Source organism: Scyliorhinus canicula, chromosome 4, assembly GCF_902713615.1.
Source record: "Scyliorhinus canicula chromosome 4, sScyCan1.1, whole genome shotgun sequence".
Classification (NCBI taxonomy): domain Eukaryota; kingdom Metazoa; phylum Chordata; class Chondrichthyes; order Carcharhiniformes; family Scyliorhinidae; genus Scyliorhinus; species Scyliorhinus canicula.
In genome coordinates, this window is record NC_052149.1 from 37,061,579 (window position 1) to 37,085,260 (window position 23,682).

Genomic DNA, 23,682 nt, shown 5'->3' on the forward strand with positions numbered 1-23,682 from the left:
TAACCCCACGCAACCTTTTTGGACACTAAGAGCAATTTAGCAGAGTCAACCCACCTAACCTGCACATCTTTGGACTGTGGGAGGAAATCGGGGCACCTCGAGGATCCCACGCAGACAGGAGAACCTGCAAACACCGCACAGAAAGTGACCCAAGCCGGGAATCGAACCTGATGATTGCTGGGCTGTGCGATGCGAGAAGGTGTGTCCCATTTTGTCATGCTTTCATGTTTTCATGATCTTATCCAGTTTCTCCCTCAATCTTTGATGGGGCGAGATGGATATCCAGTTTTATCTAAGGATGGCATTAAGCCAATTGTGATGTTGTCCTCCTGTTCCATACTGTGCTCAAGTGGGTCAAGCCGTTTCTGTTTTTTTCCCTTCCCTTGCTTTAGTTGCTGTATTATTTTATAACTGTGTTGCATTGCTTTATAAAATGTAAAATCTCAATATACATACATACTGATAAAAAACAAAATTCTTGACCAACCAGTTTGTTGGTCGGGGAACCAGAATTGGCTGAAATGTCACATATTTTCATTTGGTGCTATCATCCAGGTGCATTTTAATAAGATTACACAATAGTACTGTGTATGTTAAAACAAAAAGTAGCCATGTTTTCATGAAGGCAGTGCTCCTTTAACATGCAGTGAAATACCAGTTACTGTAATTTAACTTTTACATTTAGTCTGCACATTGAGAGTGTAAAATTATACAGACCTACAGTTTAGATTAGAGTAATGCCGGTATGCTTTGTTTACCCTGGTTGGCTTGTTTATCTTTTCATCATGGCCTTTCTCGTGTAGCTGTTGCGTCTTCTTACGATCCGATACACAGATATATCTCGTAATATTGAAAGATATCCTGAAGTAGATGACCTGCGCAACTGAGGGGAAGGGAAAGTCAAGTTTCAGGCGTTTGAGTGAGAGACTATGACTCCGTTCTGTGAATTATTAAAGCTGCGGTTATCTGTTAGTGTATTGATAAACACTGAGTAATCCAGCTTGTTCGGTTATCACCATACACCAGTCGAACTGAGGTAGCAGTCAGGTACAGATTTAAGCTGGTCGTTCAGGCTGATTGCTAGATCAGAACAGGTTGAAGCTGTTCTTGGGACATACATAGGTGTTTTCCGCCTTCCTTTGTCACCATTTGAGCTGTAGAGACGGTACAAGACAAGTGTGTTCTCCTGGAACCCTCTAGCTCTCAAAATCTGGTGAGTCGTTCACTTCAACATAGTCAAAATAAAGTAAACTCATCTGTTCTTTAATAGGAAAATATGTATTTTGTAATGTTGCACCTGAAAACAGGGCAGAAAACTTTCTTCCAGTGTTGCTCGATACTAACTGCTAGAAACTGTGATTGGGTGAAGGTATGGTGCTCGTTCATCCATCCAGGAAAGTGTCTGATGTTAGGAATGAAGTATAGGCATGGGGTGGGATGGTGTCCCTTCTTACAGTCTCATGTCAATCTACTGCACTGCAGTATAGCACTGCTTGGCGTGCCCGTGTTAATGTTATGCCAAATGCATTGTAAAGGTTAAGGATAAACAAGTGGAGAGTATTTATTAAGTATCTTGAGCACATATAAAAAGGGACGGCCTGGCCAAACTGACCATAAACAGGTTTGGGCAAGATTTGGTTGAGGAGGGTGGTTTGACCTGAATGCTTGCTCCTGTTCACATCCGGGTGCCCCTAGAGAAGGAGCACGTGGTGTCCACCCGTATACTTGAGGTCCTCCATGACCGATGGGCACTGTAGGGGCTGAAGTGCATCACCAACCCTGGGAACAACATTTTAATTCTATTAGATAAGTTTCCTTTACACCTTTGTCTTTTTGTTACAGTTCCCCTTTAAGGGGATGCAAATTAGATCATCAGTTTATTTATTTCATTGCTTTTTTTTAAAAAAGAGATTATAAAAATGGACCACCTGGTCAAGGTGGCAGCATGGTAGCATAGTGGTTAGCATCAATGCTTCACAGCTCCAGGGTCCCAGGTTCGATTCCCGGCTGGGTCACTGTCTGTGTGGAGTCTGCACGTCCTCCCCGTGTGTGCGTGGGTTTCCTCCGGGTGCTCCGGTTTCCTCCCACAGTCCAAAGATGTGCGGTGTTAGGTGGATTGGCCATGCTAAATTGCCCGTAGTGTCCTAAAAAGTAAGGTTAAGGGGGGTTGGGTTACGGGTATAGGGTGGATACGTGAGTTTGAGTAGGGTGATCATTGCTCGGCACAACATCGAGGGCCGAAGGGCCTGTTCTGTGCTGTACTGTTCTAAATTCTAAATAAAAAATTCTAAATTAACAGGTCCAGGCAGCAGATGGTTGCTTGACCTGACTGCCCTTCTTCTGCAGTTAAGTCTGTGCTCGGGTGTCCTTGCAGAAGGTGTACATGGTGTCTGCCAGTATGCTTGAGGCCTACCATGAGCAGTGGGCACAGTGGGAGCTGGGGTGCTTCATCAGCCCTGGGAACAACATTTGAATTTGATTCAACAAGTTTCCTTTAATATCTTGTCTTTTGATACAGTGATCCTTTAAGGGGTTACCACTTTAACTTGTTAATTTACCCATATTTTTATTATTACGTGAACAGAGTATAAAGTGGGAACTGTCCGAAAACAACTTTTCAAATTAGTTACATAAGTTCAATTTGGAGTTTTGTTTTTATTGTTTTGTTTTTGTTATGTCGCCCCTTTAAGAGGTTACCACTTTAATTTAACTTGGCAGCTTGATAATTTGCCTATTTTGGTTTTGATGAGTAGATCAGAAAATATCTTTCAAGGGACTGCTTGGATCAAGGGTGGCAATAAACAGGTCCAGGCAGTATGGGGTTAATGTGCTTGTTTGAACTGACTACCTACCTGCCTCTCTCCTACAATTACTTCTGTACCCGGGTGCTCCTGAAGAAGGAGTACATGGTATCTGCCAGCATGCCTGAGGCCTTCAGTGGCTGGTGTCTACCTGCGGGAGCTCAAAGTGCATTATCAGGGTTTGACTCCCGGCCCTGGATCACTATCCATGTGGAGTTTGTCTCCCGTGTCTGCGTGGGTTTCATCCCCACAACACAAATATGTGCAGGTTAGGTGGATTGGCCAGGCTAAATTGCCCCTTAATTGGGAAAATAAATAAATAATTGGGTACTGTAAATTAGGTTTCGATTTTAGAGACAACAAAAACACAGATATAAGGAAGCTGAAAAATAGAATATGGCAATGAAATGATGCAAGCCTATTTTACTTTTTTGTGTCAAGTGTGGAGTCAAACACAGGATTCAAAATAAAAGCCATATAACGGGGCTATCCAATCCTACTCTGTTTTGAAAACCTGAGGTGCATGCTTAATTTAAACAAAATAGGTGGCCTTCTGCTACAGTCATCAATGTCACAAAGTATTGGAGCACAGAATAGTAAAAGACAGAATTGTACCCAGTTCCCGCTACTTTATAAAGTGAAAGTTTTAACTGGGTCATCTCCTGAGGCACCTTATGAGCATGAGATACTTGCTAAGGTGGAGGAAGGGCAAAGCGAAGGGAAAGCCAAGGTGGATCAGTTTCTCACACACCAACAGATAGATCAAAACAGTCACCTGAGAGCAGGTATAGTGTTTGTCATGCTAACTGCAAAATGCAACATAGTACGAGGCGAGGATGTAATGGATGGGAGATTATAAGATATAAGATATAATCCTACACCATAAGAGCATAAGATATAGGAGCAGAATTCAGCCATTTGGCCCATTGAGTCTGCTCCGCCATTTGATCATGGCTAATAAGTTCTTCATCCCCATTCTCCTGCCTTCTCCCCATAACCCCTATCCCCTCACTAATCAGGAAATCCCCTTATTAATCAAGAACACCAGGTTTATGCTCGAGGCACTGTTATCTTCAGGGCTACAGACCAAGAGTTGGAAGGTGGAATTAGACAAAATAGTTCTCTCTTGGAACATAAGAACTAGGAGCAGGAGTCGCCAATTTAGCCTCTCGAGCCTGCTCCATTGTTCGATACAATCATGGCTGATCTCACCATGGTCCCAACTTCACCGTCCTGCCGATTCTCCGTAACCCTTCAACCCATTACTAATCAAAAATCTGTTTTACTCCTCCTTAAATTTACTCACTGGCCCAGCATCCACCGCGTTCTGGTGTAGAGAAGTCCACAGGTGCTCCCTTTGGGAGAGGTAGTTTCTCCTCATCTCTATATTAAATTTTCTACCCCTCATCCTGAGACTATGAACTCTTGTTCTAGAATACCCCACAAGAGGAAAAATCCACTCCACGACTACTTTATCCATACCCATATCCCTTATCCATTCCCGCACCAGCCTCACCGAACAGGCGCCGGAATGTGGCGACTAGGGGCTTTTCACAGTAACTACATTGAAGCCTACTCGTGACAATAAGCGATTTTCACTTTAAGGGGCTGGTTTAGCACACTGGGCTAAATCGCTGGCTTTTAAAGCAGACCAAAGTAGGCCAGCAGCACGGTTCAATTCCCGTACCAGCCTCCCTGAACAGGCGCCGGAATGTGGCGACTAGGGGCTTTTCACAGTAACTTCATTGAAGCCTACTCGTGACAATAAGCGATTTTCATTTTATCATTTTATACACCTCAATTTGATTTCCCCTTATTCTTCTAAATGCTTGTGAGTAAAGGCCTAAACTGTTCAAACTCTCTTCATAAGGTATACCCCACATCTCTGGAGTCAATTTAGTGAACCTCCTCTGAACTGCCTCCAACTACTACATCTTTCCTCAAATAAGGGGACCAAAACTATGCACAATACTCCAGGTGTGGTCTCATCAATGCCTTGTAAAATTGCAACAACACTTCCTTACCTTTATAGTCTATTTCATTAGCTATAAATGCCTACATTCCATTTGCTTTCATTATTATCTGCAGTACCTACATGCTAGTTTTCTGCGACTTATGCATGAAGGCATCCAGCTCCCTCTGCACCAGAAGGTCCCAAAGTCTCTCCACATTGAGATATTAAGTTGCCTCTCTATTTTCCCGACCAGAATAGATGGCCTCACACGTATCCATGTTGAACTCCATCTGCCACATTTTGGCCGACTGACCTAACTTACCTATCCATTTGTAAGGCCCTGATTTCTTCATTGCAATGTACTGTCCCACCTATTTTAGTGTCATCTGCAAATTTGACTACAGAATCTTGTCCCTGCATTAATATAGATTGTAAATAGTTGGGGCCCAAGGGCTGAACCCTGTGGCACCCCACTAGTTACATCTTGCCATCCAGAAATAGATCAATTTATCCCAATTCCATCTTCTGTCCATTAGCCAGTTTTCTATGCAAGCTAATAAATTAATCCTAACCCAATGTCATCTCAACTCAACTTTTGCATTAACCAAAAGAGCTGGGCCAGAGATTACATCATATAGAAGATGAGAGGTGTGACAGTCAATGTACACATGGTCCACACAATCTCCTGGACAGGTTTTGATTGCTTGCAGGTATCAGAGAGGAATTTTCCACAGCATTTTTCTCCAAGAGATGGGAGCGGTTATAAGAAACCATTAGTTATGTGGCACCTTCTGGTTTTGTATACCGAAGAGGGAAAAATTATAACAACATAGGAAAGAATGAAATGTAGGATTGTTCGCGATTTAATTTGTATTACAGGTGGGATTTCCAAAAATGCCTGCCCTAACTAAATTAAGCCATCATGGCTTCCCAATATCAAGAAACACAGTACTTGATGCTGTCATTTTTCATTTCCAGTCATTGTGAATTGAAGCAAAAGGTTGTTTTTAAGGATCAAAAGAGTTGTTTTGCCCTTATGCTGCTGCCAGCTGGTGATTTATTTAATAGTCAAACATCTAGCAATTTGCTCAGTAATGAATGCATCTATGTTATCCCTGGTCAGCTTGTAAGAGGATAGACATTGCTTTACGCTACTTAGACATCTATCTGATCTACAGAAAGTGTTTTGATGGCATAGTTCATCTTGAAATGCGGCCTCCAAAATCATGTTCTCATTACTATCCAGAAGACTGTGGCTGCCACCCTAAAAATGTTCTTTAATGAAATGAAGAATTGGAGTCACTGTTTCGCCAATGGTGAAGATAGAGTCTGATGCAGCTGTGAATCTCAAGCTGGGTGGGATTGTAGTTTAATTGTGTTTGCTAATTATCCTCCTCCACTTCTTTCCCTGAAAATTATGCTCAACAAACATTCCCTGGTCACGATGGATTCTGGAAACCTGTTTTGATATCCCGACCAACTTCCATTTATAACGATCCACTGGGAAGTGCACAAAAGTAGCAAAGGGCATCTGGACCCCAGATTGTTCCTCCCTCTTTCCCTACCTGTGAGGAAATATCTTCCACCAGTACTTGCGTGCAGCAGAATGCTTGGGATTTTTTGAAACAATTACCATACACAAGAACATGGCTGCAGCATTATAGTGCATAACTCCATGACACATTACTGAGGCATGCCAGACCACGCTGTCTCTAAACCAAAAACCTCGGCCTAACTTTCTCACATGCTGGTGGAACATATTTTATTTTGAGTTGCAATATTTCCAAGTAGTTAACCTTTTCATGTATCATCAGTCAAAAGATGTTTGTTCCAAATTCTTTTACCGGGTCTCATCTGGGGTCCGGATACTTTGGCAAAACTCTGCAATTGGAAGGAAGAATGAAGGACACAATTAAATTCTCGATACACCAGCTTTTACGTTCAATTTCCTTTTAGTATTGTGCCATACACAAAAGGAAACCGTTGCATGTTTAATATAACAATATGAGCTCGTATTTATACCAATAACATGCCAAAACGAAGCTCCTCAATGACTTTGGGTGAGGCCATGGTATTTTTCTCAACTGTTTTGACTTTGCATTCATGGGTTTGTTATCCTGATATCATTTATTCACTTTTTCCTTCCAGTTTTATTTTCCTACGTCTTTTCCTTCAAATCATTTCCTCTTCACTTCCCTTTTTCGTACATTTGTTTGATTCCCATTCTTCCCCTTTTTTTATCCATACTTTTCCCTCATTTGTGTTCATACCCCCATGACATAAAGATGCATTATTACTCTGTCTCATGAAAAAGAAAGTCAGGTAGAATGTAAAACAGGAGGTCAGTTAGTTGATTCTGGGGGAGATGGTGACAGAGTGCTAATATCACTGGACCAGTTATCCAGAGGTCTAGCCTGATGACACGGGTTCAAATCCCACCATGGCAGCTGGTGGAAGTTAAATTTAATTAATAAACTGGAATATAAAGATAGTCTCAGTCATGATGATCATGAAACCCTCATGAATTGCTGTAAAAAAACCCATCTGTTTCACTAATAGCCTTTAGGGAAGGAATTCTGCCACGCATATTCGAGTCTGACCTACATGTGACTTCAGACCCATAGCGGGAGAGGCCGAAAACGAGAACCGCGCCAGGCGCTAAACTGTTTGCGATGCAACCAGCCCACTCCCGGAGGCAAAACTGGAATCTCGCCATAGTGTGGCGAGAAACCAATTATCACCACTTGCCCTATTTCCATACAATTAATGGGCGTGACCCCATATCCAGAGGCTTCCTGTGATTCATCAGCCTCCCGAGCCAGTGGTCACACTGCCGCTGATTAGTACTCCTTTTTAAAAATGTGAACCTGGCAGAAGAGCTTCTGTAGGGAGCCAGGGAGGTGAGTAGCCACCTTTGCTCACAGGCAAATAGCCCAAGAGTGCCGGGCTTGCCGCTCCAATGCTTGGAGAGGGTGGTGGGAGGACCCTCGGCTGGGCGGAGGGTGTCCCCCCCCCCCGGGAGGGGACCCCCACCCTCCGCAAGTGTGGGGTGGGGGGGGGGGGGGGCACCCTCCGCAGGTGTGGGGTGGGGGGAGGTGCTGGGGGCAACCGCGCACGGCTCAACCATGCTAACTGCTGGTGTGTACTTGTTCCAGGTGCAACCTAGCCCTTGCCCATCTGTTCCACCGACCACCCATAACACCCAGCGACTGCTGAGGCAACTGGCCGTGATGCTGAAGGCTGTTGCTAATAGGGAATTGGCAATCATGGTAAAGTGAGCACTTCGCACAATCCAAGTGGATTCCCGTGAGTGGGTGGGCAATGTAGCATGTGGGAGTCATTGCCTAGCATCCCAATCAAACCTTTATGCCTGGACACTGTGTGGGTGTCAACACCACACACACAGTAGCCAACATCCGAACACCCAGGGGATGGGATACAGCTCCGGGGACATGACCACGGCCAGAGGGTGGGTGGGTGTCATGGGGAGTGGGGGGTTGCCTGGAGAGATGGGCCAACAGTTTGGAGGTCGGCCCCTAGAGCAGAAGAAAGTTCTAGATGCATCATACTGGTTGTGCTCAAGGGTTTTTAATGTGTCACAGGTGTCATACAATTCCCCATTCCCGATGGAGCAGCTCCACTCTCCCTACCTCTCCCCGAACCCCCGAACCCCTTACCTTCCCCCCCCCGCCCCACTACCACACCACCCTCTCCCCCATTACCCGGTGCCCTCACTGATCCTCAATGTGCTTCACCTTCCAGGTCTATCACTACATCTAGTTGTCTCCCCAGGATGACATCTGAGGTGGAGGCAGCCAACTGCTTACCTTGTCCCATGGCCTTCGATGCTCCTGGCGGGTGTCCTCTGGGGGCTCTGAGGCCACAGGGCCCCGGCTCACCTGTCGGCGGTGCCCTGTCCCGTGTGCTGACCTTGAGATAAGACCATAAGACCATAAGACATAGGAGCGGAAGTAAGGCCATTCGGCCCATCGGGTCCACTCCACCATTCAATCATGGTTGATTTCAACTCCATTTACCCGCTCTCTCCCCATAGCCCTTAATTCCTCGAGAAATCAAGAATTTATCAATTTCTGTCTTAAAGACACTCAATGTCCCGGCCTCCACCGCCTTCTGTGGCAATGAATTCCACAGACCTACCACTCTCTGGCTGAAGAAATTTCTCCTCATCTCTGTTCTAAAGTGACTCCCTTTTATTCTAAGGCTGTGCCCCCGCGTCCTAGTCTCCCCTGCTAATGGAAACAACTTCCCTACTTCCATCCTATCCAAGCCATTCATTATCTTGTAAGTTTCTATTAGATCTCCCCTCAACCTCCTAAACTCCAATGAATATAATCCCACGATCCTCAGATGCGGCATCATCAGAGGGGTGGAACTCGGGGAAGCTGATGGCCACCATCTCCACTCCATTGGACAGGTCTGGGTTGGCACCCAGCGCCCTCTCCTCCCACCCGGTGCCCATAGGGCCATGGGGTTGACCTTGAGATGAAGGGGCAGCTGGTTCGAGCCCTGGCTTCCCCTGCATCATAAAATCAACAGTGCATTAGGAGGCCATTCGGCCCATCGAGTCTGCACCAGCCCTTGGAAAGAGCACCCCACTTAAGTCCACACCTCCACCCTATCCCCGTAACCTCATAATTCCACTTAACCTTTTTGGACACTAAGGGCAATTTAGCCTGGCCAATCCACCTAACCTGCACATCTTTGGACTGTGGGAGGAAACCGGAGCACCCGGAGGAAACCCACGCAGACACAGGGAGAATGTGCAGACTCCGCACAGACAGTGACCCAAGCCGGGAATCGAATCTTTAACCCGGGAGCTGTGAAGCAACTGTGCTAACCACTGTGCTACCGTGCTGCCCACCTGGCTCTGCCAGTCCTGGTGACACCCCAATGCCTGCAGCAAGGTGTTAACGCCCTCGGCGATGCTCCTCAGTGACTGGGACATGCTCTGCAATGCCTTGGCAATGCCCACCTGTAATTGGGACAAGCTCCGCAGCACCTCGGCCATGCCCACCTGAGAGTGGGACATGTCCCACTGAACCTCATCAAGGTCATCCTGGTACTGGGTCACATCCCTCAGGAAGTCGGACATTCTGCTGAGACCCTCAGCTAAGGCGGTCAGCGACTGTGCCACGCCTTCGACACCTTCACTAATTGTGCCAACAGTGTGCACCAGGTGCTCCACTGCGGTCACCACCCAGCAGGTTTGGCCTCGGTGCCAGGCATTGCCGGCGACACCTCCTGTGCCCGTAGCCTCTGGGACTCCTCCAATCGGCTATGGAACTGCTTGAGTGTCGCTGACATCTCCAGCATCCATCTGGGTTAGGTGGATTGGCCATGCTAAATTGCCCGTAGTGTCATAATAAAAGTAAGGTTAGGGGGGGGGGGGGGGGGGGGGGGGGGGGGGGTTGTTGGGTTACGGGTATAGGGTGGATACGTGGGTTTGAGTAGGGTGATCATGGCTCGGCACAACATTGAGGGCCGAGGGGCCTGTTCTGTGCTGTACTGTTTTATGTTCTATGTTCTATCTCCCTCTAAATGTCCCAGCCAATCCGTAATGTTTCCATCAGCTCCGGGTAACCCTTTACTAGAGAAAAGCAAATTACTGCGGATGCTGGAATCTGAAACGAAAGGGACAATGCTGGAAAATCTCAGCAAATCTGGCAGCATCTGTAGGGAGAGAAAAGATCTAACATTTCGCGTTAGCTCTTTTCTCTCCCTACAGATGCTGCCAGACTTGCTGAGATTTTCCAGCATTTTCCCAACCCTTTACTAGAGGCTCAGCATCAGACTGGGATTCAGCTGGGTCCTGGGATCCAGAAGACCTCCAACCACTGTGTCACTTGGGGGTTACTGCCTCCACCTGATGTGCATCAGCAACTGTGTGCTGCTCACCAGATGATGCCCCAGATGACTGACCTCTAACATTTCCCACCGAGGTGTGTGTCTCTGCACTGGTGGAGGGTGGGGATGACAGTTGTGACGCATTGTGTGTCTTCCGCAGAGCTCTCCACCAATGTGCCGAATGGCCTCCTTCTGCACTGTTGATTTTATGATGCAGGGGAAGCCGGGGCTCGAACCAGCTGCCCCTTCATCTCAAGGTGAACCCCATGGCCCTATGGGGACCGGGGTGGGAGGAGAGGGCGCTGTGTGTCAACCCAGACCTGTCCCATGGAGTGGGGATGGTGGCTATCAGCTTCCCCGAGTTCCACCCCTCTGATGATGCCGCATCTCAAGGTCAGCACACGGGACAGGGCGCCGCCGACAAGTGAGCCGGGGCCCTGTGGCCTCAGAGCCCCCAGAGGACACCAGGAGCATCGAAGGCCATGGGACAAGGTAAGCAGTTGGCTGCCTCCACCTCAGATGTGCAGATGTTTTCCTGGGAGGCTGGAGAAGGGGCCACCCGGCATGGGCCTGCGCTGTCGGCTGGAGGACCTGTGGGAGAATGGACAGGTGACCAGTGTGAGCGATTGGTCAGTCAGTAAAGCAATAACAAGTCACGTTTGATAGGTTCTCCGGGTGTGGTCCGATGGATCCTCACTACTGCGGCTTCCGACGAACTCTGCATTAGTGTCCGCTCTGTCCTTGGCCAACCCCGTCACTTCCGGGGCCCATTCCTCGAAGGTGGTGAGGATTCTTAAGTTCATCATGCCTCCATCCCTCTCCCGCCGATTGTGCGAGAGCTTCTCCTGTGGAGACACAGATAGGGCATCCTTCGTCACACCCATGGCTCACAGTGGTGGGAAGGGGGTGTGATGGAAGGGTTAGGGTTTGAAGGGGGGTTGGAGGGAGGATTAGGGGCCGCATGGAGTGTTGGGGCGGTTGGATGCTCATGTGAGGACGGCAAGGTCTCGGGGGGGGGGGGGGGGGGGGGGGGGGGTTGGTGTCAATTCACCCATGCTGTCTGGTGTGGCAGGTCGTTGACCTTCTTACGGTACTGGAGGCCAGTCAACCTGGTCACACTCCCCGAGCTTAAGGCCGCCGCCACCTCAGTCCTGGTGGCACTGGTTGCCCTACGGCTCACCTTCCGGGACCCTCGGGAGGACAAGGCATGCCTCCTGGCCTTGACTGCACATAGGAGTCTCGCCAGATCTCTGAATCTTGGAGTCGGTCTCCTGGGTGCTATTGTTGCAAGCTGGCTGGGGTTGGCTGTGCAAGTGATACTTAAGTGCTGCTTGACCTTGTTAGCGGGGGGCTGGCAAGCCTTCATTTGTGGCGAGAAGCCTGTGGGGCCTCATTAAGTGGACCAATTAACATAGAACATAGAACAGTACAGCACAGAACAGGCCCTTCAGCCCTCGATGTTGTGCCGAGCAATGATCACCCTACTCAAACCCACGTATCCACCCTATACCCGTAACCCAACAACCCCCCCTTAACCTTACTTTTTAGGACACTACGGGTAATTTAGCATGGCCAATCCACCTAACCCGCACATCTTTGGACTGTGGGAGGAAACCGGAGCACCCGGAGGAAACCCACGCACACACGGGGAGGACATGCAGACTCCACACAGACAGTGACCCAGTCGGGAATCGAACCTGGGACCCTGGAGCTGTGAAGCATTTATGCTAACCACCATGCTACCGTGCTGCCTTAACGTTGAATAGCATTGCCGGCCTCGCTCGGCCAAGTGCCGGGAAGCTCGCATCAGTTTCCGCTCGCTACCGCACTTAGAAATCTTTCCAGAGCCCTGGGTGTCAAAAGCTGAGGAATTGGCAGCCCCTTTCCAGGTTTTCGGGCTGCTATTAGAGAATGCTCTATGAGCTCGGCAGCAGTCAATAGACAGGGTAGATGGAATTCGGGGGTGGTAGTGCAGGCCAGAGGGTATGCAGCATCCGCTGTCAAAAGCCCTACCAGCACCCTCCCATCATGGTCTTAATGCCACCATGTGATCAATGTGAGAACTGACCTAACAGTGTCGGTCACAGGATTGGAAGCCAGGGAACATGTCTGACCTCCCTTGTTTCAGTTCTCGTCAGGCGATGCAACCAGGAGGACACACTGCAGCCTCAGTGCATGGATTGCAGCAGTTTTGGTATTCATGAAAGATATCGCGACTGACATCGTGGCATAAGTTGCTGGATCAGCTTTCTTCCTTGTCGATCTGCCCTGGATATTCACTGCACTCACCTGAAATGGGGAAACTGCTCCCAAGCATCGCTGAAGCTCCACCAATGGCAAACTGCTGTTGTCGGATTCGGGTTAGTGCTGTTGACCAGTCAGCTGTCTTCTCGGCCAGGATTGGTTGGGTGGTCTTTGGGAGGTGTTGTTGGAAAGCTGTGCCACAAGCAATTAATTCCTGAGCAACCACAAAATTCCGGTCCGCTCCCACCTTGAGCAGGCTGCATTAACTCCAGCCAAGAGTCACGTTGTAATGTAAGGAACGATTTTCCACACAGCAAGTTTACACAAATGAGAATCCATTTGTGTGATGTTGATAAAGGAATAAATATCAGACAGTGAAATTGGGATAACTCCCCTCCATGCCTTCTAAATAGTGCCGGGATCTGTTAAATGTGGTTTAGAATGGCCTTTCCTAATTTCAATTTTTTTTATGTTTTAGGGCCATTTCCAAAAATGTTATCAAGTGGAATCTGATTATCAGATTGATATTTGGTGCTACCTTGTCAAGTCTGACCTTCTGACTGATTCATCTCCCTCTGCATTGCAGCAATAAATTCTTCCATGGACTGATCCGGAATCTTTGAGGAAACTAATTTGTTGAGAGCTGGATGTCCAATCCCACTTAATTTTCAGCTTTGCGAACATCATAAATGGCATACACCCGCATTCGCAACAGAGTCACAATTGGAGGGGCGGTGCTTCTTATGTCCGGTGCCATTTGTTTTGTGTGGTGGAATGATGAACAACCTGATCCCACTAAAAGTCCAACAACTTCGTCCGATGAGGAAGTGGTGGCAGCTATCCAACAAACCTCCCTGAACCCCTTACTGAGATCAATCAGTGTTTTATTCTGCCTGATTGGAGGATTCTTGCTTTTTTTTGGCCTTCTCTGGTCTGCAAAAGTGAATCGGCAAATGTCCAGGGGTTACAGACACTGGAGTAGAGCAACTGTGTATTTTAACACCATGGAGTGGAGAGCAAAGTATAGGCACAGGTAAGACAAGCAGCAGATTGGTCCAATAAAATATATTCCAATTGGATTAATGGCCATAGTGTGGGAGACGCTCTATTTCACCCCCATCGACGCCCATAAAGAAATAATACTTTTGAGCCTAAAATGTCTCTTTACTTGCCTTGTTGGATGGCTTCTGTCGTGTAACTGCTCATGTTCAGCAAATAGCAGATAATTTCAAGGGTGAAAAAATGTTAGGGTTATTTTCAGAGTGTGGTGATTGTATTACTGCTACCATTCACCAGCATTACATTACATTGTATTATGTTGATGCCCTTGTGGGCTCTGCCTGTGGCTCCGCCCCCTCAGGGGAGGTATATAGATCTGAAGCCTGTAGGCGACACTCAGTACAGAGCAGTCACAGGCAGGCACAGTTCTAGCTGATTAAAACCACTGTTCACTTCAACTCTTCATCTCCTGTGAAGTGATCACAGGGAAATTGTGAGAAATGTTCCAAAAAAGTAAAAATAGTCCAACGCCAGTAAGGTTTCTATAATGGTAAAGAGTGAACATGCCATAGATACTGAGAGACATGAGACACTAGTGTATTGTCATTTGTTCCCATTTTGGACCATAGTTTTCAGCAAGATATTTAGACACCTTCATGTTCAGTTGAAAAGTTGCTTGGATAATAAAGATGGCATTATCTAGATTTTCCAACACAAGGACAGGTGGCTAGCACAGGTCATTTAAAATAGGTTCACATTGGCATTACAAAGTTTAAAATGGCAAAATATAGTCAAATATGCACTGAAAATAATAATATAGGGTGGGATTCTCCTTTCCGGGGACTAAAGTCCCCACGCCAGCAGGAACACGGGCGCGAACCACTCCGCTGTCAACAGCCCCCTTCCTTCTCCGCGCCAGCCATGGCGGAGCCCTTCAGGGGCCAGCGCAGAAGGAAGGAGTGCTCCCAAGGCACAGGCCAGCCCGCAGATTGGTGGGCCCCGATCGCGGGCCAGGCCACCATGGGACCCCCTCCCCCACCCCTAGGACTACCCCGCCGACATACCTGCCAGGTCCCGCCATGTGGGACCATGTCTATCCCATGCCGGCAGGACTGACCAAAAGCGGATGGCTGCTCGGACCATTGGGGCCCGGAAAATTGCCGAGGGGGCTGCTGCCAACGGCCCCCGATCGGCGTGGTGTGAATCTCACCCCCGCCCGAACAATGGTGCCAGAGAGTACGGCAGCTGGTGTCAGGGCGGGATTTGCGCCGCCTCCCGGGGATTCTCCGACCCGACAGGGGGGTCAGACAATCCCGCTGATAATCTTTATTAGTGTCACAAGTAGGCTTACATTAACACTGCAATGATGTTACTGTGAAAATCCCACCATACTACGGCGTCTGTTCGGGTACACTGAGGGAGAGTTCAGAATGTCCAATCCACCCAACAAGCAGGTCTTTCGGAACTTGTGGGAGGAAACCGGAGCACCCGGTGAAAACCCACGCAGACACGTAGAGAACGTGCACAGACGGTGATCGAAGCTGGGAATCAAACCAGGTCCCTGGAGCTGTGAAGCAACAGTGCTAGCCACTGTGCTACCATGCCACCCTGAATAGTAATTCGGACTCTAATTTTTAAAGTAGAGTCTTTGAAGAGTCAAGAGCAGACACATAACTCCCCGAGCTATATGCCCACATACTGTACACATACACTATACACAAACTATACACATACATATACCTGTTCACACGTACACACACACAGGCTGTGCACACCAACATACCTGCACAATGTCCGTACTGGCGCTCAAAATCACCCTCGCCAACACATCAATAGACTATCCACACCAACATACCCACACAAAGTACACACCCACACACATGGGAACATAGAAATAAGCAATTTAGCCCCGTCAGCCTTTTGTACCATTCAACGCTGATCAAGATTGATTTGTGACCTATCTGCGTATGCTGTCTTCAGTAAAATGCTCACAGACTGTCCACACTAATACGGTCACAGATTGTTGTGAAAAATGGTAAACTGCATCATTTACCAGCATCGTTACCCAATGTCAGTAACTCCGAATGACCATCATAATATTTGAGGTGAAATCTCTATTTTATCTTTAACATTTGTTGTGTTTTTCTTTTCTAACAGTCCCGACAACTTTCGAGTTCCTTCATACAATGAGGCTCTCAACTGCAGACCAGTGGTGATGGTGCCGTCCAGCAATCTTCTGATTCCACTACCACCCCGAGACCCAGATCTTCCACCATCCTATGAAATGTTAACGGATATTGGTAGAGTTCGCCTTGCACCCTGTAAGCGCAGTTTGTCTGATAGTGCACTATCACAGAGAGTGCCGACTCAGATTCTGTATCAGGAAGAGTTTGGGCCAGGTTCTCTGACATCTGCTACCTACACCACCCCTCCACCCAGCTATGAGAATCTCCGCCTGCATATTTGACACCCAATGCCTGGGCGAGAAAGCGCAAAACTCTCAGGTTTGGATATTCCCCAGAGCCGGGAAAACTCCATATTCAGTTAAAAATGGTGGACATAATGCAGATGCCTCCATTTCCGACATTTCCAATTTTTGCAGGCAGGGAGAAGGGGGCGGGGCATGAATCACACAGGGGGAAATCTAAACACAGCAGGACCATTTGAACTTACTGCTGAGTTCAAACATTCTGGGACCTAAAGGGCCTTAACCAACAATGTGAGAATCACAAATTGATGGCGTAGACTTAGATGTTCTTGAAGGGCAGATAAGGTCCCTTTAAGTGTCATGATCTGAACTTTAAATCCCTTGCTCTTTGAACTTGAAAAAATACAGTTAGGGTTTTAAAAACCCTCTGCTGGACTGCTTTGATTGAGAGGCTAACTGGTGTAGGTTAGGAAAAAAAATAGTATCTACTCATGCAATTTTAATAGAGCTCCTTGTTCATATTTCCTGAAAGGCTATTATTATATCATTAGGGTTAGGGTTATGAATGCTTGGCAGAGTGTAAAAAGCTCCAATAATCTCAGCAGAGAGTTCTGAGTTCTTAGCTTGATTGACTGTACACAGAGGCTATTAAAGGATTAGCTGACTTGTGACACTAAACGGTTATTATTATTATTGATGCAGGTTTTGCATAGAAGTTTGTTTGTTTTTATAAGAAGTTGACCACTTGAGATTTCAAAGTTTGGAATTGGTTTCATGAATGGGAGGTTTTCATTATCAAGTGTACATAAATAAAAGTTGCATTAGATTGTCAGAAGTTTATGTTTTATTCTTCTCCACATGGTTCGTGAAGGCTGCCCATGCTGGATACCTGGTGAGTGACAATAGAGTTGGCATGGGGGCTCCGAGGGGGCATGAGAATGGTTGGGGGCCATGAGTTGGCATGGAGGTGGCATGGGGGATATGAGGGACCATGGGGCTTGATGGGGGTGATGGGGTGTAAGGGCTAGAGAGCCTAAGAGCTTGTAAAACAACTGGGACAAAATCCAAGCGAACCAGCATCGGCACTCACCTGCCCCTGCGGTCACCTACACTCTGCTTCTGGGGTCAGCAGACCTGACTCTATCCCTCCCACACTGCACCCCCTTGGAAGCAAAAGCTGCTTTCTGGTCTTCACTACCTGCCTCAGTAGTGAAAATATGGCCCTTAGTATCCATACAGACTTAATTTCAAATTCATGAAAGGGTATTCGATTTCACTGTGCAAGTCATTGGTTAATAAGGGTTCTTTTTGCTTCCTAAATTTGCTATTCAGGATTCTAGTTTCCAATCATAAATGCTATTGGCATTTAATGGTAGATTGCTGAAATATTATTTGAAAGGTAGCTGCTCTTCACAATGTTTTGATTAAACCATGGAAGTTGCCTTTGGCTAAATCGTGTGGCTTTGATTTTAGGAGTAGCTATTATGCAGTGTTGACAGAGCACAAACATTCAAATTCAAATCGCATGTTGTGTTGTAGCATCTTTTTTTGAGAAAATGAGTTACTATTTGCTTTTCTATTATAACAAATGGCTTTGAAAGGGAAAGACATGAGAGAATATATCCCAGCGCACCTCACACAACATTAACCTACATTTTTAAGAATGTGATCCCATTGTTTGTGGTGTACATAAGGATGAGAAAACGACCATTCAACGCATCCAAACTCATTTTACACCTTATCATTGCACCCAATGCTGTCAGTTTCTAATGAGTGGGTTAGGTTGAAGTAGCCTGCAATGTGTTTGGCCCCTTCTGTTTTCCTGAATGCAACGATTAAGCTTTTCTATATTTTGGTCGCAAATGTGGTGTTCTCTGTGTTGCTTATTTCAGAATGGTTGGCGTAGTATTCACAAAGGCCACAAAATAGCTTGAACTTAAACAAAGCTGTACATTTATTAACACTACTAATTTGGATTCAACACGTACCCCTAAAGAATACCCAGTTGATTAATATCATTCAACTACACTCATCTACAGCTAATCTTAATACTGATATAAACTATGATCTGCTCTCACTTACACTATTTGTATCTCTGACTCGCTGTAGCTAACTCCTACATTCACTCTCCCCACAAGGCTTAGCATCACTGCCTTATATAGTTATAACTGTAGCTCCCTCTAGTGGCTACTCTAGACACTTCATTAACCCTTGCAGTTCTTACAGTTATGATAATACCAGAGCAAAGTGTGACCAAAACTGAACAAGATGAATTGAGCCTTCAGATAACTACTAGACTTTTATTCTACTGCTCTAATATACTCAAACATTCTGTACATTGCATATCAAGATAAATGCTTCTGCTATCACTCTGTTTTCCTTCGTACCCACCCCAATGTCTAACATTATTCTATTCATTATGTACTTGTGGCCCACATGTTTTCAACAGATGTTGATTAGTTCCCACCAAATCTCACTAGTTGTGCACATGCCCAGTTACTTAATGGTCTAAGGGCCTGAAATTTCAGGAGTCCCACTGCACCTTGTCATGATGTAGGCCTCCTGTCTCTGAATCAGAAAGTCATGAATTCAATTCTCACTTTCGAGACTTCAGCGCACACTATGCTGACACTGCAGTACAGGAGTACAGTATTGTTGAAGGTACTCTTTTTCAGATGAGACATGAAAGATCCCATGCCTCTGTTGAAGAAGAATGGGACTTCTCCAAGCATCTTTGCCAACAATTATCCTTCAACCACTCCTCAAACTGGTGATATTGTTATTTATTTCATTGCCGGTGTGAGACCTTGCTGTGTGCAAATTGGTTATCATATTTCCCACAACCGTGACTGCACATCAAAGGAATTCATGAAGAGAACTCCAGTCAACCCATTGAGGTCTTACAAGAGTACAATGAACAGGATTCCTGGGTAGAGTAGGAACTCCCCAGACATGCGGGAGCTAAAATCCACCCTATTGTGTCATTGTAATACAAGGATTGTGCGGATCTTCTGCCTTATATTTGACATAGAGATTTACGATGAAGACAGTTCATTTACTCTACAGATTGTATCCCAAGTATTTACTTTTTGTTTTTTTATATTTGTTGATTGTCACACCTACACATTATATAACATTACACGTGAACAACACTTTGTGTGCATATTTCACATGGACCGGCTGTTTTGAACTTTGCTTTAATTTCCATTGTGGCAACGGAGTTTCTTTCACATGAAAGTGCTTGCTTTAGTTTCCAGAAAGTGCTGTATTATGGACCATCTTTCAGGTGGAAGTTAATTTCAAGGGTCTGGAATGGTAACACAGTGGTTAGCACTGCTACCTCACAGGGACCCAGGTTCGATTCCAGCCTTGGGTGACTGTGCAATGTTTGCAGGTTCTCCCTGTGTCTGTGTGTTTTCTCTCAGTGCTCCAGTTTCTTCCCACAGTCCAAGGTGGATTCCCACAGCCCACGCTAAATTGCCCCTTAGTGTCGAAAGATGAGGTTAGGTAAGGCGATGGGTATAGGGCGAGGGAGTGAGCCTGGGTAGGATGCTCTTTCGGAGGGTTGGTGCAGACACTGTGGGCTAAATAGCCTCCTTCTGCACTGTAAAGAAACAGCAAAAAACGCACAAGCATGCAAAGTGCCTAGCTACTACTGAACATTTTTCTTGTGGATATTTTTCTGCAACCATTTGTGTTTGCACCAATTGGCATTCGGTATTCGTTTTGTTTCACAAGTTTGAAATGGCGGCACGGTAGCGCAGTGGTTAGCACTGTTGCTTCACAGCTCCAGGATCCCAGGATTGAGTCATGATGTGTTATCTGAGTTGGTTTAACATCGACTGCAACTGGATGCAGTGAGACTAGAAACAGGCTTCCGACACAGGAGATGGTCCAACACTGTTTTATTGAACGGGATAGGGCATCCACGATGATTAGCTCCTTACCCGGTGTGTAGACGAGTTTGAAGTCATATCAGTGGAGACGAAGAATTTGCTGCAGCCGAGGTGTCATATTATTTAAATCCTTCTGGATTATGTGGACTAAGGGCCTGTGGTCTGTTTCCACCATGAACTTTGGCAGACCGTATACGTAGTCATGAAACTTGACTATTCCTGTCAGGAGCCCCAAGAACTCTTTTTCAATCTGGGCATATTGTTGTTTGGTCGGAGTCATGGCCTTGAATGCTTATGCCACAGGAGTCCAGGATGAGGAGTCGTCTCTCTGGAGGAGCACTGCACCAATGCCATCCTGGCTTGCGTCTGTGGATATCTTGGTATCCTTGGTTGGGTCAAAGAACGCCAGTACTGGGGCTGTGGTGAGCTTCGCCTTCAGCTCAAGCCACTCTGCTCAATGTGCGGGAAACCACTGGAACACTGCAGACTTTTTTACGAGATGCTGGGGGGTGTGGTGTGGGATGCCATGTTAGGAATGAATTTTCCGAGAAAATTTACCATCCCAAGGAAACATAGAACCGCCTTTTTGTCCTCTGGGGTCTTCATGGCATTGATTGCCAGTACCTTGTCAGCATCAGGTTGCACACCCTGCTGTTAAATGTGGTCACCCAGAAACTTGATAGCGGACCGACTAAATGAGCATTTGGCCCTGTTGAGCTGGAGGCCATTTTCATGGATTCTCTGGAAAACCTGTCTATGGCGAGCGATGTGATCCTCGGGCGTCATGGACCAGATGATCACGTCGTCCACATATATTCGCACCCCCTTGATGCCCTCCATCATTTGCTCCATTATTCGATGAAAGACTTCGGAAGCTGAAATGATGCCGAAAGGCATGCGGTTATTGCAATACCTGCCGAATGGAGTGTTAAACGTGCACAGCTTCCTACTGGACTCATCCAGCTGTATCTGCCAGAAACCACGTGAGGCGTCCAGCTTGATGAAGAATTTGGCATGAGCCATCTCACAGGTTAATTCTTCTCGCTTCGGGATCGGGTTGTGCTCTCGCATGATGTTGCGATTCAGGTCTTTGGGATCGATGCAAAATGCGGAGTTCACCAGAGGGTTTCTTGATGCAGACCATAGAGCTGACCCAGTCTGTTGGTTCTGTGACCTTTGAAATGATGCCCTGGTCTTGGAGCTCTCGTAGCTGCGTTTTCAGACGATCCTTGAGAAGAGTCGGCACCCGGCGTGGTGCATGGATGACTAGGGTGGCATTCGGCTTGAGTAGTATCTTGTAGCAATATGGGAGCGTGCCCATCCCATCAAACACATTGTGGCATTGCGTGAGAATGTCAACTATCTCAGCCTGTAGGTTCACATTGGGCGAGGCAGTCGCAGGTGTAGAGGACAATGGACTCGCTGGACCAGATTTAGGAGTTTGCATGCGCAAGCACCAAGCAGGAATGCCTTGTCAGGCCGGACGATCTTGAATCTTAACATCGCCTTGATTGCCTTGTGAAATACACCTAGCTGACATGATCCACTGGCAGCTATGGCATTGCCATTGTAGTAAAGAGCTAGCAGGCTGGAAGAATGCTTCGGTTGGTTTTGGATGCTGTCGAGGTCTGACTGTGATATGAGATTCGCAGACGCGCCAGTGTCCAATTTGAATCGGATGCAACACTGGTTGACCGTGATGACAGCACACCACTCGTCGTCAGGATCCACACTCAGGATTGAAAGACGGTTTGCAGGCGCGGTGGAGACCAGCTCGCGTGTGGTGATGATGCCCACCCGATATGGAGACTCGAGGCAGTCAACATCAGGGTCCTTTGGGCTTTCGAGATCAGAATCCTGCATGTCTTGTTGTACGCAGCGGACAGGTCTACGCTGCAGCTGGGATCGCTGGCTGTTGCTCAGTGGAGCGGACCTGCAGATGGCCGCATAATGCCCAGCTTTCCACACTGTAGACATCGCCTGCCTTTGGTTGGACATTGCCACTTTAAATGGGTGGAGCCACAATTTGAACACGTCATGACGCTCACATCAGTGCATTCTGTGCGCCATCGCGCATGCGCAGTGCGGTTGGCCGACGTTCGCACATGCGCAGTCGCGTCTTTGGCCTCATCGTCCTCCTGCTTGTGGCGTGCATGCGTAGGGAACCGGGAAAAGCGCGCAAAACGGCCACTCTCCTCGATGCTTAGGCATGTTTGCGATGGACTGCACCCTTTCTGCCTCGCGGGAGGCCAGTTTTGCACATTCTGCCGCCCTGATGCGGAGTAATGATTCCTGGCATGCTCGTGGACAACGCACGTTTCGATGGTGACAGAGAGGGTTAACTGTTTGATTTTGAGTAGCTGCTCCCGCAGGGAGTCGGACTGGACCCCGAAAACGATCTGATCCCGGATCATGGAATCAGCCGTTGAGTCATAATTGCATGACTGCGCTCGGATGCAGAGGTGGGTCAAGAGGAACTGAAAAGGTTCATCCTTACCCTGAAGCCTCTGTTGGAAGATGTACCGTTCAAAGCTCTCATTCACCTCGACTTCGCAGTGGCTGTCGAATTTCAGCAGAATTGTCTTGAACTTCGCCTTGTGTTCGCCATCGGCAAACGTGAGCAAGTTATAGATGTGGATGGCATGTTCTCCCGCAGGCGGCAGGAACAGCGCGACCTTCCTGGCATCCGATGCTGCCTCGAGGTCGGAGGCCTCGATATACAGGAGGAACTTCTGTTTGAAGACCTTCCAGTTGGCGCCGAGGTTGCCGGAGATCCGGAGTTGCGAAGGGGGCTGGATCTTTTCCATTCTGCTGGATGGTTGCTTGCTGGTCGTTGCAGAGGCACTCGAGATAGGTTTGTTAGAGTTAATAGTTCCCTGGTACCATGATCTGTTATCTGAGTTGGTTTTACATTGACTGCAACTGGATGCAGTGAGACTAGAAACAGGCTTCCGACACAACAGATGGTCCAACACTGTTTTATTGAACCTGCTGGTTGCTGTACATAATCTGCTGTGGGTTGACACCCTATTAATCTAAACTGATAACCTCTGACTGGCTTGACCAGACTAGTTCTCTGTCACATGGAGATGGTGCTCACTGCACTGTGCACCCTGACTATCTCTGTAGCTGTATCCAGTGAGAAGAGGGAGAGTCTTAATGCCTTGTGTGTTTTATAGTGGTAGTGCCCTGTCTGGTGATTGGTTGTTCTGTGTCGTGTGTGTCCATTGGTTATTCTGTGTGTCAATCACTGTCTGTCTGCATCTCATTATATCCATGAGTGGATATTATGACAGGTCACTGTCTGTACGGAGTCTGTATGTTCTCTACATGTCTGCGTGGGTTTCCTCCAAGTGCTCCGGTTTCCTCCCATAGTCCAAAGATGTGCAGGTACGGTGGATTGGTCTTGCTAAATTGCCCTTAGTGTCCAAAATGGTTAGGTGGGGTTACTGGGTTATGAGGATAGGGTGGAGGCGTGGGCTTAAGTAGGGTGCT

General features: G+C 47.2%; 1 protein-coding gene across 1 annotated transcript; it reads left to right on the forward strand.

Annotated features, from left to right (window-relative positions):
• The first annotated feature begins 1,123 nt into the window (after nt 1–1,123).
• On the forward strand, nt 1,124–17,055 carry LOC119964492 (transmembrane protein 61-like). Its single transcript, XM_038794050.1, has 3 exons — nt 1,124–1,213; nt 13,451–13,897; nt 16,021–17,055. Exons 2-3 carry the CDS (start codon nt 13,554–13,556, stop codon nt 16,328–16,330), a joined length of 654 nt encoding a protein of 217 aa, XP_038649978.1. The 5' UTR covers nt 1,124–1,213; nt 13,451–13,553; the 3' UTR covers nt 16,331–17,055.
• Nucleotides 17,056–23,682: the final 6,627 nt, after the last annotated feature.

What these genes read in the sequence shown, in the direction of transcription:
- LOC119964492 (XM_038794050.1), top strand. Translation starts at nt 13,554, where the DNA reads ATGGCATACACCCGCATTCGCAACAGAGTCACAATTGGAGGGGCGGTG. An exon ending in AGAGCAAAGTATAGGCACAG is followed by an intron (nt 13,898 to 16,020) that starts GTAAGACAAGCA and finishes CTTTTCTAACAG; the next exon opens with TCCCGACAACTTTCGAGTTC.